Source organism: Nycticebus coucang, chromosome 12 (genome assembly GCF_027406575.1).
Source record: "Nycticebus coucang isolate mNycCou1 chromosome 12, mNycCou1.pri, whole genome shotgun sequence".
Taxonomy (NCBI): Eukaryota; Metazoa; Chordata; class Mammalia; order Primates; family Lorisidae; genus Nycticebus; species Nycticebus coucang.
In genome coordinates this window covers 34,660,757-34,688,719 of record NC_069791.1, presented here as the reverse complement: position 1 = coordinate 34,688,719, position 27,963 = coordinate 34,660,757, and the positions used below count along the sequence as shown (strand labels likewise).

General features: G+C 36.5%; 1 protein-coding gene across 2 annotated transcripts in view; it reads right to left on the bottom strand.

Annotated features, from left to right (window-relative positions):
- The window catches only part of LMNTD1 (lamin tail domain containing 1), an 86,515-nt gene that overhangs the window by 12,849 nt on the left and 45,703 nt on the right, over positions 1–27,963 (bottom strand). Inside the window, exons 2-8 of one of the 2 annotated variants that reach the window (XM_053554362.1) lie at positions 21,904–22,022; positions 18,657–18,889; positions 15,701–15,896; positions 11,418–11,604; positions 10,392–10,511; positions 4,559–4,773; positions 3,627–3,799 (exon numbers count right to left, since the gene is read on the bottom strand). In XM_053554362.1, the coding sequence (XP_053410337.1) occupies positions 3,627–3,799; positions 4,559–4,773; positions 10,392–10,511; positions 11,418–11,604; positions 15,701–15,896; positions 18,657–18,889; positions 21,904–21,992 (1,213 nt within the window). In that variant the 5' untranslated portion in view covers positions 21,993–22,022. Of the gene's footprint in view, positions 1–3,626; positions 3,800–4,558; positions 4,774–10,391; positions 10,512–11,417; positions 11,605–15,700; positions 15,897–18,656; positions 18,890–21,903; positions 22,023–27,963 lie in introns of those variants that run through there. The other variant, XM_053554361.1, reaches the window with a different exon arrangement.

Below are 27,963 nucleotides of genomic sequence, written 5' to 3'. Positions count from 1 at the left end.
CTCACAAATCATGGTTGCCCAGCATGATAGAAACAGTAACACATGCTTGTAAGCACCACTCAGATGGAGAAGTGGAACGCTGTTAGTATTCTACAGGGGGTCCCAAAGGCTCCCCACCATTACCATTCACAGGGAAAACGGGAAAGTGTGGCTAAATGTACCTTTATTTTTTGGAGTATATTTTTGCTAGATATAGAACTCTAGGTTAGTAGAATGCTTTTAGCATACTGAGGACGCCATTCCATTATAGTCTCCCTTCCGTTATTTTGTTTTCTGATGTTTTATTATGATTTACATTGGTGTGGCTTGCTTTGTATGCTACTTGAGATTTATTGTTATTCTTTATTCTGTGGCTTTCACTAGCTTTTGAGAATGTTTGCTGTTTTTTCTTTAAATATTGCTTCCATTTCAATTCTCCATCCTCTCCTTTTGGGACTCAAATTACAACACTATTCGACCCACTTGTTCCCAATCTTTCTTTCCACTTTCCTTTATTTTCTCTCCTTTTCCTTATCCTTTCCTTCTTCCTGCTTTTCTTCATAGATTTTGTACTTCACTCTATTTTCCACATTGCTCCAAAATTCTCATTAAAATCCTGATCTGGCTCTCTGAAATGCCTGTTTAAAAACCTTCAGTGTCTCCTTGTGTGTATGTCCTTCAGCAAACATATACCAAACAACTACTACATGTCACGCACTGAGCTCGGTGCAGGTGACCAAAGCATGAGCAAAATGAAAATGATTTCTATCCTTTAGAACGTATAGTCTGGTGATAAAAATAGTTTACAATACAGTAGAACAAATGCCTTGCTTGATAGAAGTATAAGATACCACTAAAAACACAAACACACACATACTAGGAGCACAAAACTCATTTGATGGGGACCAGAGATGGATTCTTTGGAGGAAGTGACATGTAAGCGCAAACTTCAAGGAAGAATAAGAATTATCCACGTGAAGGAGGAGGGTGAGAGGATGTGTGAAGGCCTGCGGGGAGTCAGGATGCGTCTGAGGAACTGAAAGAACTTCAAGATGGCTAAAACACAGAATGCAAGAAGGTAAATGTGTGATGAGATGGGGCAGGTCAGGCTGCAAAAAGACTCCAACAATTTTATGGGTTTGGACTTCATCATGAAGTCAATGGGAAGAAAATGAAGATTTTAAAGTAAGGGAAGAAACATTAATAAGCAAGATTTTGTAATTGATTATATGTGGGAGTGGAGGAAGGGGAAGGAGTGGAGAAGGACTGTCCAGTTGCCTGGAGTTCCTGGATGGCATTCATTGAGATAAAGAGTGGAACGGCAGATTTTGAGGGAAAGATGACGATGAGTTCAGGTTTGAACATTCTGAGAATGAGACGGTCACAGGGCATCCAAGTAAGGATTATAAATCCAGGGTTCAAAATACAAGGTTGGGCTGGAGATAAAGATTTTGGAATCTTTCCTACTGTTTCATTTTTGACATTGCTTTCAAGGTTCTCTTTCCAATGTAGACAAAACTGTATGAGACACCTGTTGAAAAGCTACTGTTGTCTCCTTACTGCCTACATGATACAATGGAAACTCTAACAGGATGGTGGGCAAAGACTCTAAAACCTAGTCCCCACAAAACTGTCCAGCTAACACTTCAACATCACTTATACTTCAGTTGGATGTAATTTCTCAATGTTCACTGAATACAAAGTTTATTCTTGTCTCTTTGTGCTTTTAAAACATGCTGTTTCTTCTACTTAGAATGTTTTTCCTATCTTCTTTTCAACCTGAATAACTCCTACATCTTCTTTTCAGCCTGAATAACTTCCTACTCTTCTTTTAAGACCTTAGTTCAAGTGCTAGCTCCTCTGAGATGCATTTCTATTATTCTCCTGTCACCTTATAAATACCAGAGGAGCCAAAAGATGTATATGCATTTTAAGAGACGTATTACTTGTGCTCAAGCAGTAGTTCACCACCATCAGAAGTGTCTGCTAACCACTTTGGGCACCTCTTGCAATTGCAGAAGTCAAACGCAACTTGTATACATCTCTTGGTATATACTGAGTATTACAATTTTAATCCAGTTTTTTCCTTTCTTAAAATGTGTATACAGTTTTTGGCATTCTTTTATTTCTACTGTAAAACAATGCTTCCCAAACAGCAGGTCCTGTCTCATTTAGAAGGTCAAGAAAGGTATTTATTTATTTATTTTTGTTGGGGATTCATTGAGGGTACAAAGAACCAGGTTACACTGCTTGCATCTGTTAGGTAAAGTCTCTCTTATAATTGTGTTCCGCCCCCAAGAGGTGTGTCACACACTATAAAGAAAAGTATTTATTGATTAAAAATGAACTAGAAGATAGTAAGAAATATCAGAGTGTATTGTACTTAGAAAAATAATACTGTTTCTTGAAACATGTGCTTCAGTTCTGTACACATGCATAGACCTATATTGAGTAATGTACAAAACATACTTATTCCTGTGGCTTTTGGTCAAAAATATTTGAAAGCTTGCGCCATGATCGCATTAATGTACACAGCTATGATTTAATAATAAAAAAAAATTTGAAAGCCGCTATTCCTACTACTTTTGCTTGCTTAACTGTTTGTCTCTTACCCTAGAAAAAAAGAGCCTTAGTCATTTTTGTGTCTCCAGTGTCCAGCACTTGGACTGGTTGATGATTGATGTTCCTGGTTATTAATTATCGAGTTATCTTTTTAATGTGCATCCTCCTGGACTATTTACTATCATTAGCACACCCACAGATGTGGAAACTCAGGCATAGATATACACGGTGGACATAAAGTTTGTGTGCAATTTATATGGTACGTGATTTTATGAAAATGTAATATATTCTGTAATTTACAAAATGTCCATCATTCTACTTCTAAAAGGTACTATTTTTAGAGTACTAATTCCCAAGGACAAGCCAGCGTACTGACACAGTGGTCCCCTGCTATCTTATGTAGAAGCCTGTGATTCTGCAGGCATGTCTGAAAGACCTCAGGCGAGGAGGGAAAGAATGAAAATAAGCATTTGGGATAAATAGTAGAGTGTGTTTGGAAAAGATGGATTTTTTTTTTAGCATAGCATGACTAGTAAGATCGGCTTTTCCTGTCTGGTGAAAAAAATAAGATGTAATGAACTTTAAGAACCCCACATACGTTTGCTGGCCACACTGTTCTTTTGATTCATTCAACTAATATTTATCAATAACTGTGGAGGATATGCTAGAGCAAATGTAAGTGAATGGTTTCTGATACTTGCTTAAAGAGCCTACTTAGGCTCAGCACCTCCACCACAGTGGTTAGGGCGCTAGCCACACGTACCAAAGTTGGTGAGTTCGAACCCAGTCTGGGCCAGCTAAACAACAACTGCAACAAAAGAATAGCTGGGCATCGGGGCGGCACCTGTAGTCCCAGCTACTTGGGAGGCTGAGGCAAGAGAATCGCTTAAGCCCGAGAGTTTGAGGTTTCTGTGAGCTGTGATGCCATAGCACTCTAACGAAGAAGACAGAGAGAGACTCTGTCTCCAAAAAAAAAAAAGCATACTTAGTAAATTTTATCAGTTAACCAACCCCTGTCACTAATTGTTAATATGAGCGTACAAGCACATATACATTCCACCAGAATAAATATCCTTTTGACTTACCTGGGGCTGTATCAGGCCTGGTTGACTGAGACGTGGGCTGTCTGCCCACCTTGCTTCCAGCAGGGCCCGTGTTGCACAGTTCAATCTGAGGACTGTGGGGATGGGCAGGGGTGTAGGGACTTTGGCACCAAGGGCTGCGGATGGGAAAAAGGCTCGGTGGAATTTCCTTTTCTCTGTAAAAAAAAAAAAAGGCTCTAATTTAACTTAAAAGACATTTTCTGCAGTGGGATTAGTGCTATGATACAATTAAACTGAAAGGATGTTTCAAGAACAAGAGAATATTGGTTTTGTAGACCTTGTGGGCAGAACTTTTACTATAACAGGAGCATTTGCCTACAAATGAGTCACATCCTTGTCCGCAGCCAGCTCTTGATCAAACATCTAGAGCAGTGGTTCTCAACCTTCCTAATGCCACGACCCTTTAACACAGTTCCTCACGTTGTGGTGACCCCCAACCATAAAATTATTTTCGTTGCCACTTCATAACTGTAATTTTGCTACTGTTATGAATCATAATGTAAATATCTGATAATGCAGGATGTATTTTCATTGTTACAAAGGGGTCGCGACTCACAGGTTGAGAACCGTTGATCTAGATGATGCGCCTCTCCTTCCACCTTAGCACTGCTAAAGACTTGGGGATAAATTCACTCCTTCCCCTTTCTGCTGAAGCCTTGCCTCCAATAGCAGTGCCAGAGAAACATGAACTGGCCACACAGGTCTCAATATGACCTAGTAGAGACCAGCACCCTTCGCTGTCCCCTGAGTGTGTTCCTGCTCACTCTATGTTTTTATGTGTTCTAGTCCAAGTAGTTTTTAAAAATCTTTATTTATTCATCACACATCTAGTTGTCATCTAGTCACTCCCACATGCTGAGTTACTAATTGTGAGAAGGACTCAGTGAAAAACCAACCAACAAAACAACTGTTACCTCTTAATAAAATCGTTATCTTGTTTCAGGTGACATGTCAAGATATCTTTCTTGGCTTGATCTTGTTTTTCTGGAGCTACACTTGTAGATCTTATCCAGTGAAACATGTGCCCTCGGAATGTTGGAGAGACCACTGAGCATCTGTCAAATTCAATGTCAGTCTCTAATTTTTCCCAGGCTTGCTTCCAGTGAATAGGAATATACCAGGCAACAGCCTAATGAAAATGATTCGTTAATATGAATTGTGTATATTGGAGGTTTACAACATAACGTTATGAGATAAAAGTGCAGCAAATTAAGATACCTACCATCTCACATAATTACTTTTTTTGGGACAAGAGCAGCTAAAATCTACTTAACAAAAATTCCAAATGCAATACAATTTTATTAGTCCTCATGTTGTACATTATATCTCTAGATTCTTCCATCCTACATATCTGCTATTTTGTATCTTTTAACCTGTATCTCCCTACTTCCTCCACCACCCCCTCTATCTCTGTAAATTTGAACTTTATCTTTTAGACTCCACATAGAAGTGAGATCATGTAATATTTTCTTTCTGTATCTTACTTATTTCACTTAGCATAATTGTCTTCCAGCCCATTCACGATGTGGTAAATGGCCACATCTCCTTTTCTAAGTCTGGATATATATATATATCACATTTTTGTCCATTCATCTTTTGATGGAAAATTAGATTATTTCCATGGCTTGGCTAGTGTGAATAATGTTGCAGAGAACATGGGAGTCCATGATCTTTTCAAAGTGATGATTTTATCTGCTTTGGGAATGTACCCAAAAGAGGGGACCAAAATTCCCACTAACAGTGTAGTAGGGACCCTCTTCTCCATCCCCTTACCAAAATTTGTAATTTCTTGTCTTTTTGATAAATAGCCATTCTACTGGGTATGAGGTGACATTTCAATGATTTTAATTTGCATTTTCCTGATACTTACTAATGTTGAACACCTTTTCAAATACCTATTGGCCATTTTTATCCACTCTTTGGAGAAATGTCTGTTTAAGTCCTTTGCGCCCCCCAACCCCCTTTTTAAACCAGGTTGTTTTTCTGTTATTGAGTTGTAAGGTTCTTTATAATTTTAGATATTAACCCTTTATCAGATAAGTGGTTTGCAAATATTTTTTTTCCCAGTCTGCAGTTTCCTGTTTCATTTTGTTGATTATTTCCTTTGCTGTGCAGAAACTTTTAAATTGGATGTATCCCATTTGTGTATTTTTGCTTTTGGTGTCACAGCCAAAAATATTATTGTCATAGTTATTGTCAAAGCCCTTTTCTCCCTGTTCTCCTATGTTCTCTCCTAGGAGTTGTATGTACACTTTTATCCAATTTGAGTTGATTTTTGCATCTGGTGTAAGATAAGGTACAAAAGAATTTAAAAATAAAACTGTATAATATCACTTATTTACTGTCTGTGGATTAGTGAACCACATGGTAAGGGTGTAGTAAGATATCCTAGCCCTGGCTTCTAGTTCTAAATATTACAAGCTGCATAACTTCAGACAAGTTAGTCACTTACTATCTTGGACTGTGTTCTCATACGTAAAATGGGGACGCTGGTAGTGAAAAATCACTCTACGAGGATGTTGTAAAATTCAATTAACCTACTGGATTTCATAACTATAAAGAACTGTGCAAAAGATATGTGTATTATTAAGTTAAAATTTTAAACATTTAAGGCACTATACGTCCATTCATATACATCAGTACCTTACTGGGGAGGGGAACATGGGCAGTAGAACTAGAGACATGGAGAAGGACACATGCTCTCCAGCTGGAATTCCAGGTGGAGTAGTAAAGAGACTCGTGAGCACTAAAGCTTGCCTGAAACATGGCAAGTACACGATACGTGTGTACAAAAATGATTTAGGAAAATTCTGCATAGGGACTAACGGGTATATATATATATATATATATTTTTTTTTTTTTTTTGAGACGGAGTCCCACTATGTTGCCCTTTGTAGAGTGCCATAGCATCACAGCTCACAGCAACCCCAAACTCTTGGGCTTAAGCGATTCTCTTGCCTCAACTTCCCAAGTAGCTGGGACTACAGGTGTCCCCTGCAATGCTTGGCATTTTGTTGTTGTTGTCATTGTTGTTTAGCAGGCGCGGGCTGAGTTCAAACCCACCAGCCCCAGTGTATGTGGCCGGCGCCCTAACCACTGAGCTATGGGTGCTGAACCTAACAGTTATATTTTTATTCAACACTAAACTAAGCACCTAACATTCTGCTTCTTCTTGTGATCTTTTCTTAGTTTATAAAAATTAGAGTTTGGGGCTTTATTCTGTAACCATCAAAAACCTTTTGCTTGGCTTGACAAATTAAATAGACAGGAACGACAACACAAGGCGAGTTCAGCTAGGCTAACCCCACAGCTGGGAAAGAGAAAGACGAGATTTTTTTTAAAGTTTGTTTTCATGGTTGACAACAAGAAAGTCCCACTTTTGCTGCAGACCATTAGGGTTAGGGATCTTTTTCTCCAGTAGTTAAGGCATAGAAATTTGTATTGAATGATATATACGTGTATGATATATTTTTGTAAAATATTTTATAAAATATAAAAATATATCATACATGTATCATTCACGTATATATATCATACAATATAAATTGAATCAATTCAATCAATTCAACATAAATTGAATGATATATACGTGTATGATATATATACGTGAATGATAAATATGTGTATGATATATTTTTCTTAGTGTGATTGTTTTTAATGAGATAATACGTCTTTCCTAGATAAGAGCAATATTTTATTTTTCCCTGCATCATAGGAACTTAAAAATATTTGCTGCTGCTGCTGATAATGGGACAAAATTTAATCTCAATTCTAGAATGTTGGCCAGAGGAACTTTGTAAACTATTTTTAGTAGATTAGAAAAAAATTTAGAGTTGGAAGGTATGGTTTTATTTTAGTTCTGTCATTTTTACTAATCATGTGACTTTGACTAAGTCATTTAACTTTACAAGCCCCATTTTCCTCCTTTGTAAGATAAGTAAACATTACCAAGAATCCAATGAGATAACACATATATAAACAGTCCTTCAATGAGCCAGCTCCTACCACATAGGACTGTTGGATCCCATGCCTGGATCTCTCATGCAAAATAATGTACTGGGAAAGTGCCAGGCACTGAATAAATACAGGATGTTTGTGAGTTTCTTGACAGGTAATGTAGAGGCTGCAAGTCCTACAGGACAATAATATGCTTGGTCCTGTTCTAGCAATTTGTGGAGTCAGAGATTCTCAGTGATTATACTGGACAGTCTCTTACTTTACAGATGAAAAAGTAGAATAACAATTACATGTTAATTTGTGGTAAAGCAAAACTAAGATCCACCTTTGTATTACACCATAAGATTTGCAGCTGTACTAAGTATTAACCATGTTAGTGACAAGATGACTCAAAAAGTAGTCTAAGTCATACTTTAGCTCAGCTTTCTTTTTAAAGATGACCTGTAATATAACTTCTCTTTGTTCTGTTGTAAAAAATATATATATTATTCAAGTCTAGAAACAGGATCTACTCTGCTCTGTATAACTGGTTGGTGTTTTAGGCAGAAAGTTGCAGACTCTGTGACTTTTTCCACAAGGTATTTGTTTTCTGAATATAAACTATACAAATAGAAAGCAATTCCAGGAGCATGATGAAACCCTGTGTCTGTCTGTGGTTCAGCATGTCTGTAGGAATTTAAAACCTTGTACTTTTAAGGAAAATCCACCTAGAAATTGCAGATAGTGAAGTTCAGTATCATTGAAGGGAGAATGGAAATTAATTTGTTAAAAAAAGAACTTTGTGCTACATCAGAGTTTCAAGTTGACTTAAAGTCATATTTCAGCTTATTTAATGGAAATATTTTCTAACTGAATTGATTAATGCTTATGCTTTACCCTGGAGTGTAATATCTCCATTCCAATGGGATGCGCCTAGAAAAAGAAAACTTCAGCTGAGGTCTGAAGGGCAGACAAAATTTAATAGGTAAAAAGGGAGGAAGAAGTTTCTATGGAAAGGCAAGAGCACGTGCAAAAGCCCTATAGCTTGAAGTAGCAGTCAGGTACAGGAAAGCCAAAGTAGGAAAAGCCAGCCAGGGTGGTTACAGCAGAGAGCACAGAGAAAGATGGGGAACCTGAGCTAGGGAGGAGGAAAGATGGGGAACGCTGAGTTAGGAAAGGGGCGTGATCACCATGGTTCAGGTCAGGTGGGCCAACCCCCTCTCACCTCCAGACTCAGAGCAAGTATCTCTTCTGCTTGAAGCTTTTCCTGATGCTCTCTTTCACAGAGTTGATATTTCTGACCTAGATGGCCATCTTTGTGCATATATTTCTATCACTGCTTCCGTGGATTGCAATTATTTATTATTTCATATCATTGTCTACTAGTAGACTCTGAGTTTTCTGAGGACAGGTACTATGCAATATTTATGTTCTTTCCTTCTAGTAGCATGCCTGACAGATACTAAATATATGGAAATGTTTTCCATATGAATCAATTGATCCATCAGGTTTGGTCTTTCATTAGCAAACAATTGTTTGTGCTTAAAGCACCCCACAGAAATGATCTGATTCTATATATGCAAAGTAGTTCTAACCACCGGGTAAAAGAAACAGTCTAAATACAAAGTCTAATTCAGATACAGGGGATGACAATTTGCTGAAATGTATATTCCAGGAGTTCAGAGACCTGTCATGTCTGGTTCAACACTCTGTGCGTGGAGTAGTGTACAAAGTGAGAATCACAAAGCTATTTACAGAATGAACAAATGTAAAGCTATTTACAGAATGAATATATGTAATGAAATTTCTGAGATAAAAATGCCTTAACCCGAATCTAGATTTTACTAATGATTTTCTTATGAGTAAATAACTTAGATTGCATAGCTGTATTTTCCCCATCAGTGAAAATTATCAGAAGTAGTATGATAATTTGAGCCCACAAAGAGATCTAAAGCTGAGCCAGTGAAGGCTGCTAATTACGTGTAAGGAGTATTCACTCCATCTAACAACAACTGTTCTCACAGAATTCTGAAGGGAAAGTCAGTCTAAGTGTCAGGTATAATGTAACAAAGAAACTCAGATACAGATTCTGATCGACCTATTTTGTGGGTTAGTAGTTACATGACATAGTAAATTAGACTGAGGTTAAAAAAAGACAGATCTTTTATAAAGATCTAAATAATAGTTTTTAAAAAGGAATAACTTTTTATTATAAAAAGAGATCCTTTTAAAACTAACTGGTAAGTCCATGGGCATATATATTTATGCTACTATTATACCAAGGAAGAGGTAGAATGAAAACATAAAATTGTCAAATATTATGAATGAATTCTACACAGCTATTACTAATTCATTTAATTTTATAGTGAATGAAGTATAGTCATTTCAAATTAAGACTTGTAAGTTTTTCCAATAAAATATTAGTCCCTTAAGAGCAGATGTGATGTCTTAATCTGTAAGATTAGAGAAGAATCTCAATAAATATTTGAGAAATAAGTAAACAGAAAAGGTCTGTATATAGCATCTTCCTATCCAAAGCTCAGGCAAAATATCACAAGTAAAATTCACCCTTGACTCTGAAATTTGAAGTAGTCTCTTAGAAATATGGGATATCAAAATTATTTTTGCCAAATTGTAAGTAACTCTTGGGTACTTTGAAACTGGGAAGAGGGTGTTACTGATTTGTGCCTGCTGTGCTACAGCATTTAGTGATGATTCCATCCACGCTTTGACGGATGGAAAATAATTGAGTGAGCTAAGAGGATGAGGGCTCTTCATTCCCTTGAAAACGACTTAGAACCAGACACTAACTTGACCATTAGGTTTGCACAGGATTGTCGTACAATCTGGACTTGTTATAAACTTGCTTTGTTCCTTCCAGAGAAAATGTGATGGTGGCTCGTGCTTTGCTTCAGATACTGCAGCCCACACCTGAAAGAAAATAGTTTGCTCATGACAAATGCCATTGGAATTCAGCGCTGTTTTGTAACTGTCAGAGGGTTATTGCAACGTAATCTTTCTGAACAGATGAGGTTTTACAGCTTCATGACTGTATACTATATAATTCTGAGCTACGTAACACCAAACAGCTACTGTACAGGTTTAAAGGAAAGCAGGAGAAAGAGTGGGAGTCTGCCAGCCTCAATCTTTCAAGGATTATATTTGCTTAGTTTTAGGAATTTAGAAATTTCATTTTAATAGTCAAATTTAAAACACTGAGACTACACACCAAAAAAGAAAAAGCTGTGGATGGGAAAGCTGTTGACATTTAACCGAAAGAAAATAAAGATAAAAACCTATCTATCTATTTATTTTTTATCTATTTATTTATTTTAGAAAATAAAGATAAAAACCTATCTATCGATTTATTTATTTTTTGGACACTCTGTTTTCTGGGCTAGAGTAGTGGCATCATCATAGTTCAGAGCAACATCCAACTCCCGGGCTCAAGCGATCTTCTTGCCTCAGCCTCCTGAGCAGCTGGGACTAAAGACATGCACCACCACATCAGGCTCATTTTTCTATCATTAGTAGAGAAGGGGTCTCTTGCTCACACTGGTCTGGAACTCCTGAGCTCAAGCCATCGTCCTGCCTTGGTTTCTCAGAGTGCTAGGATTACAAGTATGAGCCACCATGCCTGGCCAGCTATGGGTATTAATTTACATCCAGATAATGAACAAGGTAGCACAAGCAACCAAAAATGACAAAAAAAAAAAAAAAATCACATTTTCTGTACAATTTGAGTGTTGGTAAGGCAGTTGCTGAGCTACAGGCTGACAGTGTAAATGAGTTTTTCCTCCATAATTCTATTTTATGGCATTTAAATCTTATACTCACTGTTACTGTGGAATTGGCCTGCATTGTAATATTTGGAAGGAATTGGTACAAAGAAACTCTCTGTCCGTTCACATTTTGCTGGAGAATGTAATCTCCAATTCCAACTTCTTTGTCAAGGGAAGAGTTAATGAGCTTTACAAACAAACCCTTGATATTCACTTCGGCTATTTTAACATCTCCAAGAGAACTAGAAAATAAAACACAAAGGTTATAAGGTGTCTTCACATAGGAACGCCATTGGCTCACTCTAAGAATGGAATAATGAACATGCTTCCGAAGTGTTCCTAAACTGTATGCTCTATTGAACAATTTTATACAGAAAGAGTGTATTGTGTAACCTAAGATGAATGATTTCTTAGTTCTGTTTCTTTATTGGTGCAGTAAAATTATTTCACATAAAATAATTCAATAAAACCTAAAAAGGACTTTAGGTGTCAAGGTATAGGATAAATGCCACAGGAAGGTGTGATTATAATTATTTAAATTTCCTACTGTTCAACATAAAATCATTGAGACACGAAACTCTTAAAAGTAGGTCAAGTGGTTTATTTCTGAAGAATATGGCTGAGAAGATGAACAACAACTATGGGATTAAAGGGATTTTGGAAAGGGAACGTTATTACATAAACACAAGATGGTATTATTTTACTTTTTAAGTTGTGTTGAGAGGCTAGTGTGTTGTAGGAATCAAGATAATCATTTACATATCAGCATTTTTCAGAGCATAGGTCACAACCTATTAGTAGATCATGAAATCACTTTGGTGGGGGCGGCGCCTGTGGCTCAGCGGGTAGGGCGCCGGTCCCATATGCCGGAGGTGGCGGGTTCAAACCCAGCCCCGGCCAAATTAAAAAAAAAAAAAAAAAAAAAAGAAATCACTTTGGTGGGTTAGGACCAGCATTTAAAAAATAAAATACATCTCTACCAATAATAATAACCAATACTACTTATGTGCCAGGAACTTATATAAGAAATAGCATATATTTTTATCTTTATCTTTATATCTATCTTTATAAATCTCTCTACAATTTCTTATCCACAGTTCCAAAATCTAAAAAGCTCTGGAAAACCAAAACAAACAAACAAAAAACTGTTTTTTAAAAACATATTTGAAGCAAAACTTGGCTCCCAACTGAGGTGAAACTATTTATAATCTACATTAGTCATCTGTGTGAACATTTGTATGTCTTTCTACAGAGAAATTAATGTTTGATTTTTGATGCTTCTCTATGTCATTACGGGGTGTTACATAGTATGTGTTCTGGGCTTATTATTTTCCGAAAATGCACCAAATTTTGAATTTGGAAATACAGTGTATATTAATCACCAAATATTTTGGTGAAGGCAACTTGTAGTAACTCATCCAATTCTCACAATAACATACATAGTTTTCATTAAAACATTTTGATGTATTTCTTATTGAAGATTATGGTCAAAAAAAATATGAGGAAGAATATTTGAGTTATGTCACTTAATTCTCACAATAACCCAGGGAGATAGGTACTATTTTAAGTCTCATTTGCAGATAGGGAAACTGAAGTTTAGAGAGATTAATTCCCACATCTCTCATCATCTCTGAGTGACATGTAAGGGCACGCTGTTTCTCCAGTCTTATCCCCTCCTCTGCTTGGCTTCTAGAGCAATCTCTGTATGAGCAAAACCGGATGCTGGAAAGCCGTCAGTGTCTTACCATTCCCTTCCAGAGAAAACACAAGCATCACCAGGCTCTATGCAATCTGCCAGCCTCTTTGATCTCTTTTTCCCCATTTCCTCTGTTATCCCTAAACTACCACCATAAAGAATTCCCTGTAAGAGCATAATTCATGCTGTTGTCCACTCATGACTGCCTGCACACCTTTTATTCTCTCTTCTCCTTCCCAGTATTCCCATTAACGCATCACATTTTCAGACTTCTTAATGTTTTTTCACTACCATGGGTACAAAATGGAATCTCATTTTAATTCTGTTTGTCCCTGATTCTAGTGCAGTTGAACAAGCTACTTACTGGCTGCTGTTTTCTTCTTTGATGAATTGCCTGTTCATATCAATTTGTTCACTTTTCTATAGGCTTGTTTTTCATTTTTATACTAATAGTTAGTTTTGGGTATTTATAGTATAGTAAATATATATGCATATATTTTCTACAAGAAGAGGCTTTTGTTAAGATAAAAAACGCTTCTGCCTCTTATGGTAAAATTTAAACTTCTAGGATGTTCACTGTGTCTGCCTTATATACTCAGGAGCTTCAATGTTGAGTGCATAGATACCTATAATTGCTATATCCTCTTGCTGAACCGACTCCTTTAGTATTATATAGTGACCTTCTTTATCTCTTTTTATAGCATTTGATTCACACTCTAGTTTATCTGATATAAATGTAATTACTTATGCTCTTTTTTGGTTTCCAGTTGCATAGACTGTTTCTCCACTCTTCGCTTTCAGTCTATGTGTGTCTTTACAGAAGTAGACTTCTTAGAGGAAACATAGTCGGATCTTGCTTCTTTATCCTTTTAGCCATTCTATGCCTCTTAATTGGAGAACTGAGTCCATTTATACTCACTGTTATTATTAACAAGTAAGGACTCTCTCCTGCTATTCTATTTGTTACCTTATAACTTATCTCTTTTTCTTTGTTCTTACTGTCTTCCTTTGTGATTAAGTGATTTTTCTCCAGAAGTATGTTTTAATTTGTTTTTTCTTTTTTTGCACTGTAGTTACCAAGAAGCTTATGAAAAACATTTTATAAATATAACAAGTTATTTTAAAGAGATGACAACTTATCTTAGATCACAAAGAGAATAGAAACAAAGGGAAAATGAAAATACCTTTACACGTTAACTTCATCCCTTCAACATTTTAATGGTGGGTTTTCTCAATGTGCATACATATTTTATATTGCCTACCTCTTTACAGATTGTGATAGCTATTATTGCTTTTGACAGAGTTGTCTTTTGGGCTTCATGCTGGAGTTATCAATGGATTGCACTGCACAATTACAGTATTAGACTATTTTAACCTTACCAGTGGGTACTGTACCTTCAGATGTTTTCTTTTTGCCCATTAGTTTTTTTTTTTCTTTTTAGCATTTCTGGTAGTCTAGGAAAGACTATCTTACCATCATAGTTGAAAGATAGCTTTGCTGGCTATAGTATTCTTGGATGATAATTTTTTTCTTTCAGTACTTTGAAAATGTTGCTCCACTCCCTTCTGGCTTACATGGTTTCCACTAAGAAGTTTGATGCCAGATGAAGTTCCTTTATACGTTATTTGTTTATTTTTCTCTTAGTACTTTTAGGAGACACTTTATGCCCTTGATTTTTGAGAATGTGATTATTATATGAGTAGTTTACTTTTCTGTAGCCCTAGGACTGTCTCATCCTCATATTTGATTTCTGGCATATTTGTGGAGATAATTTTGCCACTGTAGATCTGCTTTTTTTTTTTTTTTAAATAGGGCAAGTAAAGCCAGCTTGCTTCTATGCCACCATTTTTTCTGACTGCATTTAAACAGAAGCTTTTTGTAAATTTTTTCCCCAAATAGCTCATCATTTTAACATGGTAGGTTCTCAATTAATGATTTGATGAGGTGTTTTTTATATAGTTGAGCAAATACTTAGGTTTTCTCCACAGTTAAATGATAATAGGAACAAGTGATTGATATTTAGGAAACATGATATAAAGGTAAAAAATGTTTCCTTCATATCTGACCCTTAAATCTCATTAAAAACTTCTTTCAGCTTTCTAACACCCTCTATCTACATGTGCTTATTACTAACATTTCACAATTCATGTATTATTCACGTAATAAGTAAAGCAGGGGAAAGATGAGTTAGCTCTTTTATTTCAGTCTTAATATTAAGTCTCTTTCTGATCAATTCATTTTACCACAGATACTGACAGCCATAAAAATGGATCAGTGAGGTAAAAATTAATCTCTTTCCTTCCATCTTGAACTAAAGAGCCTACAAAAAGAACAAAATATACTAAATCCATCTGAATAATTCACCCATAATAAAAAGGTCCCTGAGTATCTGCAGTGACCCTGTTTGTGGGGCTTAGGGAGCACTGTTGCCACTGGCACCTTTGAAAAACTCACATGCTGTGTTTGGTTCCCTTGAAAGTTATATCAATTGGTTTTAATTACTTAGAAGATGAAATAGTTTTATTTCAATGAATTGCTTAGGGTTTTAGATAAAACCATACATATAACAACTGACTAGAACTTTATTTGGGGGGGGTCTGACCCCCCAAAAGATATTAAATAGTTGTAATAGACTGGGTACCTGGATGTAGATTGGCCAACTTCTTCAAGAATCATTGAAAAGTGTTTGTAAGATGTTCTGGAGGGGCCTGGGTATGCAGTAAGTTTCTTTGAATCACCAAACAAAGAAAGGAAATAATCTTCTCCTTCCCCGATCACAGGTGGCTCAGAACCAAGGCTTAACAGAGACTGTTTTTTCATACCTAATAAGCTGCTGTCTTTCAAAAAAAATAAAATAAAATGAGGAAAGCAACCAAGAGAGAAGTAAATAAAGGGACATTAAAAAAACCTAAAGCTATCATCTTTAATCCCTGCTTTTACAAAACTATATCCTTTGTACATTTTACTGCCACATACTATGAGAAAAGTTAGAAACTTTAGACAAAGGTCTACAAAATAACCACTAAATGGATATTTTTAATGCCATCCTCAATTTCTGAGATTATTTCAATTATCTTAAACTATCAGTTATATCATTAGCATAAGGACTATTTGAATGATTGTTTAGTTGTACTAGAAGCATCATCAGTTTTTAAGTAGATAAAACATTTGAGTCTGTCAAATTTGAATGTTATACATAACAATAGCCTTATTCTATTTCATATTTTCTTTACTCCCCAAATTATGATCCATAAATTAATGTCTTAAATGATTTCTTACTAGTAGTTATTACTTTTGCCAGGTAAAGACTTAAACTTCCTCTAATCAACTAAAATATGTTATTAGAAAGATAAAATAATGCTTAATCAGATTCTAATATCTTAGAAGTTTGCCCTTTTAAAATTCTCACTACTAAGATTCAATACAACATAGTTTTCATGACTTTTTACAGAAAGAGCCCTTCTGGGTGATTATAATAATGTGTCTGCTGCAGAAGAGTTACACTATAAAGAGGCAATATGGAAAAGTGGAAAGAGCAATGTGTCTTGGATTTAGACAGACCTGCAATTGTATTGTATTCCAGCTCTGCCATTTACTAGACAAGTGATTTAAACATTTCAAGCTTCAATTTTCCTGATCATAAAATAAGAACAATACTACTACTTTGTATAAGAAGATAAGAGGATTGAAAATTAATGTGGGTATCTAGCATAATGTTCAGCATTTATTCAATAAATGATAGCTACTATTACAGTATAAGAGTTTGGATTAATATGACGCTGGTTCCAAAATCTTCAAAGAATTTAGACACTTTGGAGTTTGCTTCATTTTTATATATCTTCAACAAAACCATAACAAAGTAAAAGATTTAAAGGGATAAAATCATAGTTCTTCAGGAAGATTCCTTAAAGTATTTATTGAAAAGAAACATATGGAATTCAGCTAGTTCATTGCCAGTCAAGTGAATATTTACTTAATTTTTAAATTCCTTTGGGAAAGAATAATAAACAGTGTTCTCCTTAACAGTTCATCTTGAAGGATAAAACCCTTTGTATTCCAAAAGGAGAGAAGACCCATTAATTTTGGTCCCAATTGTTGTTTCATCTAGAACAGCAGACGGCAATGCCACAAGTTTCCATGTATCTACACGTCAACCTACAGTAACTGCAGGACTTTGTCCCAATTCAGATCTTATCTTGCAAAGGGAAGTCACTATATTTGGTTTTCCCCCATTACTAAGATCTTTCACAGTTTAACCCAAATACAAAACATATGTCATGATGATTTAATGCCAAATGATAGAAAATCTTCCCTTGCTAGATCTAACATTTGTATTTGCATTTTTAAGCATATGGATTTGGGTGATTGGAAAGGTTTGTGTTTTGGAGGTTTCTTTGGAAATTTTATCTTAGCCATACAAACAAGAAACATAGGAAATACAAGTATCATGGCAGAGGAACAAAACCCTATATAACACTACGTCAAAGCCTTAGGAAAGGAACAGAAACAAAATCAAATAGAAATGAGAGGGCAGCCAGGCTATAAATATCCACAGAGTGACAGAGGAGAGTGGAGATGTCAGGTAGTCAAGGCAGTGTCTGTGCTACCAGTTTAGAAACTTGTTAGTAGACTGGTAATTGACATAAAGATCCCCCAAATCTAGCCTATTCTAAAAGAAGGTGATTACCAGCATGTTCAGACTCACAAATAATTTTCACTGAGTACTTAGCATGCATTAGGTGATTTCATAAATATCTCATTTAATCCATAGGATAGCCCTATGAAGTCGATCATTTAATCCCCACTTTGCAGTAGTGGAAAATGAGATCTAGACATGATGAATACTTTACCCGATACCTCACATTGTAGAAGGACAGAAAAACAGTAGGTCCTGTGTTTACAAAGACAGTAATGTTTTCAGCAAACCATGAAAACATCCCCTCAAGCATCATGGTAAGAAACAACAGCCAACAGCGTGGGTATTACTGAGTACATTGTTGACAAAAGTCAAAACTTTACTTTTTCCTACCATGGTACTGTTTTCATTTTCCTCTCCTTTGAATTTTCTCTATTGTTTTTCCCTTTTCTCTCTATCCTTGTATTACCTGTTTTATAGTTCCTCTTTCTCTTATCCGTCTATTCTTTACTTGAGCCTAAGTCTCCTAAAGGCACAAAATACACAAGAAGTTGCTTAATGCTGATAGCATGCAGAGGGGGGTCAGTTAAAGCTGTACAGTGGAATTTTTAATTGTCTAGAAATTCTACAGCATGTTAGTAGTCAACCTACCAATCATCACGATAACTCAAGACATCTTAATATTGAGGGGGGGGGATATATTTGGGCATATGCATTTATGTCACCTGAATTTGATTTCAGTTCCAAAATTAATGATGACTACAAGAAGTTACTCTGCATATGACATTAAGAAATTAGCATTAGCTTATTGTACCCTCAATGAATCCCCAACAATAAAAAAAAAAAAAGAAATTAGCATTATTATGTACAAATAATTCTGGCCCTAAGAGGCATATAAGGAATCTATTGAAAAACATGCTTTAAAAATAATCTGAAAATACTTGGTACATATTTTGCTTACCCACGCTGCTTTGTGTCTGCAAGTAGCTCATGGTACCTTTTGAGGTAACTGGTCCAGTGGTTGAAACCTTTACTCCACTAATCTGAGAACTAGGCAGATAGTCATTGAGCGACCTCTCAGAAGATAATGACTGTGAAAGAGGTAGTGATGTAGAGTCTAAATTTATTGTCGATGGGAAAAAACGTACTGAAGACCGCTGTATCACTAGGGGAACTCCAACTCTGTCTCCTCCTCTGTGCACAAAAATAGTCAAAATAGCTATGAGTACAAAAAGCATAGGCAATCATTATTACTCTGTCTACAAAAAGACTTCTGCTTTTCATAGGTACTGTGCCTCTAACACAAGCACAATAATATTTCTAGTTTTAATAATACAAATAAAACACCTTAGTGTCAACTTATTACATGTTTTGCTCTTTTTTCTATTTAAAAACTAATAAATGGGTTGCACCTGTGGCTCAGTGAGTAGGGCACCAGCCCCATATACCGGGGGTGGCAAGTTCGAACTCGGCCCCAGCCAAACTGCAACAACAACAACAACAACAAAATAGCCGGGCATTGTGGCAGGCACCTGTAGTCCCAGCTACTTGGGAGGCTGAGGCAAAAGAATCGCCTAAGCCCAAGAGCTGGAGGTTGCTGTGAGTTATGATGCTACAGCACTCTACTGAGGGTGACTAAATGAGACTCTGTCTCCAAAAAAAAAAAAAATAAACATCAAAATAAAACTAATAATTTTCATTGTAGATGATTTTGAAATGTGTTTAAGTAGAAAAAGGAAAATAATAATCATTATAATGTCACCAACCAGAGACTTTAGGTCTCTTTCCAGGCTTTTAAATGTATTTTTCACTGAAAATTGAGACTTCATATACAATTTATACCTCATTTTTATCACTTATCATATTTCCACTTTATATGACCATAAAGGAATTATAATTCCTGTTTAATAAGTCAATGTTTCCTGTACTTTTTTCCTTTAATTCTTATTGCTGCAATTTTTCTGTATTAATAAAGACTCTATAGTTAGTATTTGCCTTTAAATAAACTCTGCAAGTGTGTGTGTGTGCGTGCGTGTGTGTGTTTTGGAGGGAATAGCAGAAAAGAGAAGAAGGACAACTTTCAGTTACTACTTTTGTAAGTGATTCTTACAGTAAGCAAAGATTTTTCTTTCTTATAAATATAAAAGCATTTTATGCACAATAACTTGAACAAGTTCCTATAACAAACAACAATTATTTTGTAAGTTAAACCATACTCTCATGATAGGGGTCACGAAAGGCTTATGACACTCCATCTCCTCAGTCACATCGAGACTCTTCTGAATGACCTCAGAGCAAATCCCGTGTCTGTGTACATGTCTCTGTGTGTGTGTGTTTAATCTTAAATTGTAAACAAAGTACTGGAGGCCAAAACCCTTTATCTCTCTGAAAAACTGGACAAATGGACAAACTATCCTCTTTCTGGGAGCTACATATCTACTCACTGTAACTCAGGAGGTAAACATTTTGCTCCTATGGATTATCTCCATTTTTATCTATTTCCAGAGGTCTCATAAAGTTGTTTTAGCCTGTATCTAGTTTTTTTTTTTAATTGTTCTTGGGAGAATGAGAACCTGGAGTTTCCTAGTCCACCGTATTCTTGATGTGACCCTCAATATCTTTGTTTACCAAAAGTCATTAACAATCACTTTGTTCTACAGTTTGAAAGTTTCCTCATTAGCAATCTTATGTCTAGAGAGATTTGTCATCCAAACCACTCTGCCCTAAATGTACCTCACACAAGGCACGAACATCTCAGGCAAATTTTTTAAATAATTAAGTGGCATTGGCTTTGAAGATGTCATTATCACTGGCCCAATGCTTAGTGAACTTGAGGACTTGCCATTCTGCTGACACCCCAAGCACTCACATTTGTCAGAGAAGCTCTAAGCCATGAAGATACACCCTTGAGTATAACCTTGGGGGTTAGTGGGGAGGAGACTGGAGAGGTAAATCATCAAATTATAAACATTTCATCTCTGTTCAACTTGAGACAGGATTATTATTACACAATGCCTCCCTCACACTGACTGCAGCAAGCAAGGAAAGTGCTTTTCTCTTTTAACATTCCTTACATCTGGATTTCAATATAGACCGGCCATATTTTTTCAGTATGTCCATTTTATTAGCTTCCGATTTTTTCCTTCAGTAAAACAATAGCATTTCCAACTAAATTTAATTCCACCAAAGATTGCTGATAAGACTTTACAAATGTTGCAGTTGGAGAAATCTGGCCCAGGACCACAGGATGTTCTTATTTTTGTAGTGGAGTAGGGAATTTCTGGTGGCTGCACAGGTCTTTAGGAGGGCTGAAACATTTCAGAAACAGTCATGTGATACAGCCCATCATCTGCACTCTCCACTGGCCTGGCTATTCAACTCCTTTTAGCAGAGGAGAGACTCTTCTTGGTGCTTAGTTAGCTTTCCCGTTAGCATAAGGAATTTCCCAAACTGCTTTCTGGTATTTTCCTCCCTCTCTAATTAATTAGTACTAAACCAAGAGCAGTTGCCAAAACTCTCTTCCAGCATTTCAGTGTAGCTTTGGGAGATCTTGCTTGGTAACTCCCATGACAATCATTTCTCAGAGGACCTTTAAGAACAAAGACTAAAAAGACAGATTTGGCATGAAAAGTAAACATGGGACATCTACACCCAAAGTCACAACAGCTTTAAATTATGTATACTCAATATTGTATCTATTTTCAAAGCAAACCTGGAGAACTAACGCTTTAGTTGATAGGATTATTTATATTAGTAGCAAAAAGAGAGAATATCCTCACAGACATTGCCAAAATTCTGGTAATATTTTGTTCCCAGATCAGCAAAGTAGTTGTAAAGAAGTTGTCTTCAAATTGCCTTAATATGTAAGTAGGAATTTTGGACTCTCAATGAGATCTTATGTGGTGGGGATCTGTCTAGATCAGCGGTTCTCAACCTGTGGGTTGCGACCCACAGGAACTGTATTAAAGGGCCGTGGCATTAGGAAGGTTGAGAACCACAATCGAGATGAACTTTCATATTATGCAAGGACTAGAACCTGTGGAACTTGTTGTATGCCATAGCCCATTATTTGGATTAAGTTTGTGGGATCTAGACCAGTTCTAACTACTTCATAAGATGGTTTGAAACAGAAGAGGCCAAGCACTCCATCAGTGTCCCCCTGAAACTCAGACCCACATCCTCATCTCCTCCCAGCTGCACATTCTCACCTCTCTTGCTGCTCCACTTCATCTTTCTGCTTGTGGACTACACTTTCCGGGGCCTCGGAAGCTTCCCGGACGTCTTGTGTTTCTTTCATCTTGGCTTCAAGAGAAGTCTCTTTCTTCCCCTAGGAAAACAGATCATGATCTCAAGCAGAGAATACAGCTGACATTCAAGGCAGATTTTCTTTAAAAAGTAACCTAACCTGTTAACCCAACTACCTTCAAGCACCTGCCAGATCTAATGATTTCTTTACCAAGCTGCTGCCAGAACCAGGATTCTCTTGTAAATACGTAAGTACCAGCATAGCCAATATTGATATTCACTAAGGATATTAGACAAAGCACCGTGGAGGTGCGTAGCAGTTACTGTAAGCAGTTCAAGAGACAGGACAATAACCAGCAAAGAGACTTCTGTGACTATAACCTTCACATCTGGCCACCACTGCCTCTTAGAACTGTGAGGTAATGTCTCCATAGTTACACAGTTCTGGTCTCTGAACAAACTATCATGTTGATGCTGTACCTGCTTTGCAGTGTTCAGGCATTAAATAATGTGATTTCTTTTAGGAAAGCCAAATCTCCTACCAGACAGACTGTGCCACCGAAACACTTGATATCTTATTCTGGATTTCTGAAAGTTCAAGCCAGTATGTAAATATTGGGGGAATTAATCACAAATCCTCCCTCCCTCCCTTCCCTCCCCTCCCCTTCCCTTCCTCCCTTCCTTTCCTTTCCTTCCTTCCTTCCCTTCCTCTCTTTCTTTTGACAAATGCTTTGAACACATGGAAACAACTAGGCAGCAAGCATACAAAGCATAAAACTGTAATGCAAAAAAGGATCCTATTGGTAGAATAAAATCAAAGTCAGAAAGCTTAAATTCTTCTCCAATTATGGCATCAATATGATTTATAAAAAAATCACTTAATTCAACTGCTACTCACACTTAATGTTTCACGTTTCTTCTTTCATAGAAGACCCACTCTTAATGTTTCATATTGATGATGGTATGAGAATAAAATTATCCAATATGAGAGCACATAATTATACATAGTAATAAGATATATTAATGGTGATGAGTAATAAGATATATTAATGATGATGATATATTAGTGATTACTGAATGAGTTCATTCAACAAATATTTAAGGAGCATCTACTATGTACCGGGAACTGACTAGGGACTATGACTAAACAATTAGTGCTTTAAAGAATAATAATAAAATATCTTCTAGATATGAAAATTGTTTCCATCTTGGGATGATGAACAATATTTAAATACAAAAGACAATAAAGTAACTTTTAATAGGCCCAAAGAAAAAGACAAGAAGTATATCACCTAATAAGGTGAGTGAGTTACAGAAAAGTAAACATTTTCTCCATTTCAGAGTGAAGCACAATTCCTTATCAGCATTATGGGCCAATTATGTAAACACACCATTAGGAGATTTAGAAATATATACTATGTTTAAAAAAATAAAAAATGAATTTATCATTCTATGCCATTATCCTAGTGTCCCTACCTGTACCAGTCTGGTTCCTGTTAAAAATTTTTCAACTTGAACTGCATATATTAGCATGAAGTCATTATGACGTCATTTGTTTTATCAGAAAGTCTATTCATATTTTCCAACATAGGTTAGAGAAATAAAATTCTGCCAGAGAAAACTTTTTGAAAGATTTAAATTTGTGAATGTTTTGATATTCGTTCCCCATACAGGATATTTTTCTTATTTCCTTTCCAAAAAGTACTGCATACATTCAATGAAAATCAATTTCCACTTTTGCTGCTGCTCAAACTAATTTAGTGGTTTTCAACAGGGGCCAAAGTGAACCATAGGGGGCATTCTGTAAGTGTGAGAGGATGCTGATAATAGTCACACAGATTTGGGTGGGGTGCTAGTGGCATTTAGCAGACAGGAGCCAGAGACACTAGACTTTCTGAAATGTGGCAGATAATCCTATATGATAAAGAATTTTCCCACATACCACGTAACTTTTCAGACATTCCTGCAGGTGGAAGATAAGATTCTAATTATCTGACCCTAAAGCCTAGCTCCATGTTTCATATGACTACAAAATATTTTTGCAGTTTTAATACCAAATTTTTCAGGAGAAAATTATTTAAATTGGGGGAAGACTATGTATTGACTTATTCAGACCCTAAGAATTATTTATCAGTTTGGGGGAGAAATTGCATCATCAGTAGCAATACTCCTTGGTAACAGTATTCATGTGGTTGACTATAGCAGCCAAGTCAACCTGAATCTGAGCAATTCTCTTCCTCACGTGTAATACAGAGGACCAAAGAGCACATCAGCTAATAGATTAAGAGACACTTTTTGTAATTTGTGGGTATTACTTATGTCCTAATTCAAGAAAATGGTAAAAATTTATAAAATACTAGAAATGTAAGCACACTGGATATTTAATATTAAATAATAACATACATGTGTTAGGTGTGATATGGTATTATGAATGTATTTTTAAAAGTCCTTATCTTTTAGAGATAAATACCAAAACATTTACTGATAAAATAGTATGTCATCTGGCTTTGCTTCAAATTAATGCAAAAGGTAGGAAGACGATGAGGATATAGACGAAGAAGATGGGCCATGACTTGTAACAGTCGAAGCTGTATAATAAATATACGGAGAGTCGGTGGTATACATTTTATAATTACATTTGGCAGTAAATGTTTGAAATTTACCATAATAAAAGACTGAAAAAGGATCAGTTTGGGTTGCACAGACTTTGAGCACTGACTCCGTGATCATCATGACGATCTCCAGCTCAGGAAGGATGGCGTCAGGGAGGAGTTGAAAGTGAGCAGCAGACCCGGCTTGGGAGGTGCCATAATCTTTACAAGGTTCTTTGACCACAGATCTAGGGAAGATGGGAACTTCCCCATTTTCCAAATGAGGAAGTGAAAGTTCAGAGAAATAAAACACCTATTTCTAGGTTATATGGCCAATGAATGGCAAAGCAGGATTTAGTCTCCCCCGTCTGTTATATATGTAAAGACATCTCAGTAGACTCAGGGTTCCTGTTTTCATTTCTGCCCATTATCTTCCTAACTCCTTCTGTGGTCCTTGCCAAACACTCATCCCCTTCTGAACCAGCTTTGTCCTGTTCTTCCTCTCTGCTCTAGTCTCAAATCATCTCTCCCTGGCTTCCTGGCCTCTGTCATTTCTCTTTGGTTTTACCCCCTGTGGGGAAAACATCGGAATCTTGCATGGGGAATTGAAGCCCCATAAAAGTTGATATGTCAAAATGGGGTGGTGAAACCTGATTTTCATGGTGTGAGCTTTCTATTTTGATTAAGAAAAAAGTAAAAATGACAAAGTCCCATATTCTGCAATTCAAAAAACAGGCAAAATATTACATATACACAATTTTTTAAAATCTGAAGAATACAAAGAACTGGTTTTAGACATTCTAGTCCTCTGTCTCTACACATGGAGAACATGTGCACAGCAAAGGATTTTATTAAATTGGTAATACAAATAAAGTATGTGAATAAAAGCTGTGTATAAAGAGAATTTTCCTCCTCTCTCAGGCCAAGGGTAATAAGCAGTTAAGTGATATTCACTTCAGGATTACAATTTGAAACCTTATGACATGTTCTATTTCTATTATTTAAGATTCATAGAGTTTGGGTACAATTGTAGCCTATAATTTCAGATTTGTACCCACATAAAAATAGTATAAATTCTTATTACAAAACATCTTCCCAGGCTAAAAATGTACCAGGGCAATTCATTTCCTTCACACAGATCCACATGTAAACAACACAGCTTCAAACCCAGATGCTATTATTTACCCTTACGTTAGGATCACATTAAGGTCCTAGTACAGGTGTTCAAAGAGAGGCCAAAGGACCGTATATTGGGAGATGCCAGTTTCAGATAGTTTGTCCAAAGTAATCTTCACAGCCTTCCAAATAACACACTTCGGTAGCAAAACAACACTAAGACCTTAGATTTGCATTTGTGATGCTAAGTGTCAAACACTGGTTTGAATCCTCAGATGTTCATGTCAATTTCAGCAATAGTTCATAATTAATTGCATAGTTACATGACACTTAGCTTAGCCTTTATCCGTGAGTCTTTCCTAGTCATATACTCTTTAGAGGAATATAATACTTATTTTTCCCTTCCCTTCCCTTCCCTTCCCTTCCCTTCCCTTCCCTTCCCTTCCCTTCCCTTCCCTTCCCTTCCCTTTCTTTCTTTCTTTCTTTCTTATTTTGAGACAGAGTCTCACTTTGTTGCTGTTGGTAGAGTGCTGTGGCATCATAGCTTACAGCAACCTCCAGCTCTTGGCCTTGGGCGATTCTCTTCCCTCAGCCTCCCCAGCAGCCACAACACCCAGCTATTTTGTTGTTGTTGTTGCAGTTTGGCAGGGGCCAGGCTTGAACCTGCCACCCTCGGTATATGGGGCCGGCGCCCTACCCACTGAGCCACAGGCGCTGCCCATAATACTTATTTTGCTAAGTCAGGGTGCCTCAGACTTGTTCGGGGAACAGAGATTCATAACCTTAGATTTTACTTTCCAGAACACCATGTTCTCTGTAGGATATTTAAAAACATGCAAATCAATATATTTTTATTTCTCTTATATGCTGTTTATATATATTTTAATTAGCAAAATGAAATCTACCTTATATTTGTATGCCCTATGAATTCATAACCACCAGTCCACATGTCTTAAAATAAAATAAAGTACCTAAAAAACAACTGAACTAAGAGCATGTGGTTGATTTTGAGTTTTCCTATTGATATGAATTGGCAATTTCATTTTCCTCTGTTATCCACTGGCAACCTCCAGCAGAAAAGCTGTCTGGAGCCAAGGACTTGTAAAAAAATTATTGGAGAACAACTTGAATTGAGAAAATTCTATCCATTAACTTTTTTTCACCTCTGCAATCAGGAAAAAATGCAGGCATTATTCAATGCTACAGCCAAATGTAGGCTCTCTATAGTTAAAGGAACACTAGTGCTCCATAGAAACACTGGTTAAAATATATACAAATTTTAATCTGTGTGAGAAGAACTGGACTAAAGGAGTGAGAAGGTGTTATAAGAAGCCTGAGCATGAGTGCTGCCAATGCTTCAGGTACCAAAACAAGACAGTATGAAGCCCAACCAAGCCCAGTGTGCAAACAGACCTCGGTGAGGGCAGGGGCCTCAAGCCTGCCTTCCCTTCCCCGCCTTGTTACTGCGCATATACAAATTTGATCAGTAGTAGTCACTGTTAGTATTATTCAGTATTGATGACAGCAACAGGTGACAAATGTGGATTATTCTTGAGAAATTTCATGATACTGTCTGCTGAATAAAGCTCTTTATTCTCCTGACAATCTGAAGTATAAACAAATTAAAGTTGGAAAACAAATTTTTCATTCCATGTACAAATGAGAGAATAGAAAAATCTGGGAAGGATTCTAAGGATACTAAGGACTCTGAAATTTGTGTTCTGCCTTTTCTAAGAGAAGTACATCTCTAACCTTCACAAAGGAATAGGAAAGAGACCACTGGGGTGGATAATAAAGTATGTAAAATGATACTGTGTTGTTGGTTTGAAACCTTATCTATAAGAAAGAGGAAAAACCAGGCATCTGAGATAAAATGAGAAAATTCATGCAGTGTTAGGAAACTCTACTCTCTGAAAGACCTCTGGCTGCATGAAGATCAGTCTGCTATAAAAGAAAAATAAGCTAGACATTTTTATTTGCTGGAAATTTTCTTTAGCTGGCCCATTACTCTTAGTTTGGTTATTATTGTTCGGTGTTTGCTTTTCTAAATAAATGCTTTTATAATTCAAAATCAGCCGTGCTTGATAGTGAATAAATATTGTGATGACTATCATTTATCTTGTCTCCTATTTGTGTTAAATACTCCACACGCATTATCTCACTTCATCCTTATAATGATGCTTTATTATTCACCTTTTGCAAATGAGGAATTTGATGCCTATAGCAGTTAGGTAATTGCTCAGAGTCACACAGCCATGAAGGGGCAGATACAGGCCTGGAGCTCACGTCTGTTTGACGTCAGAGGCTGCGTTCCCA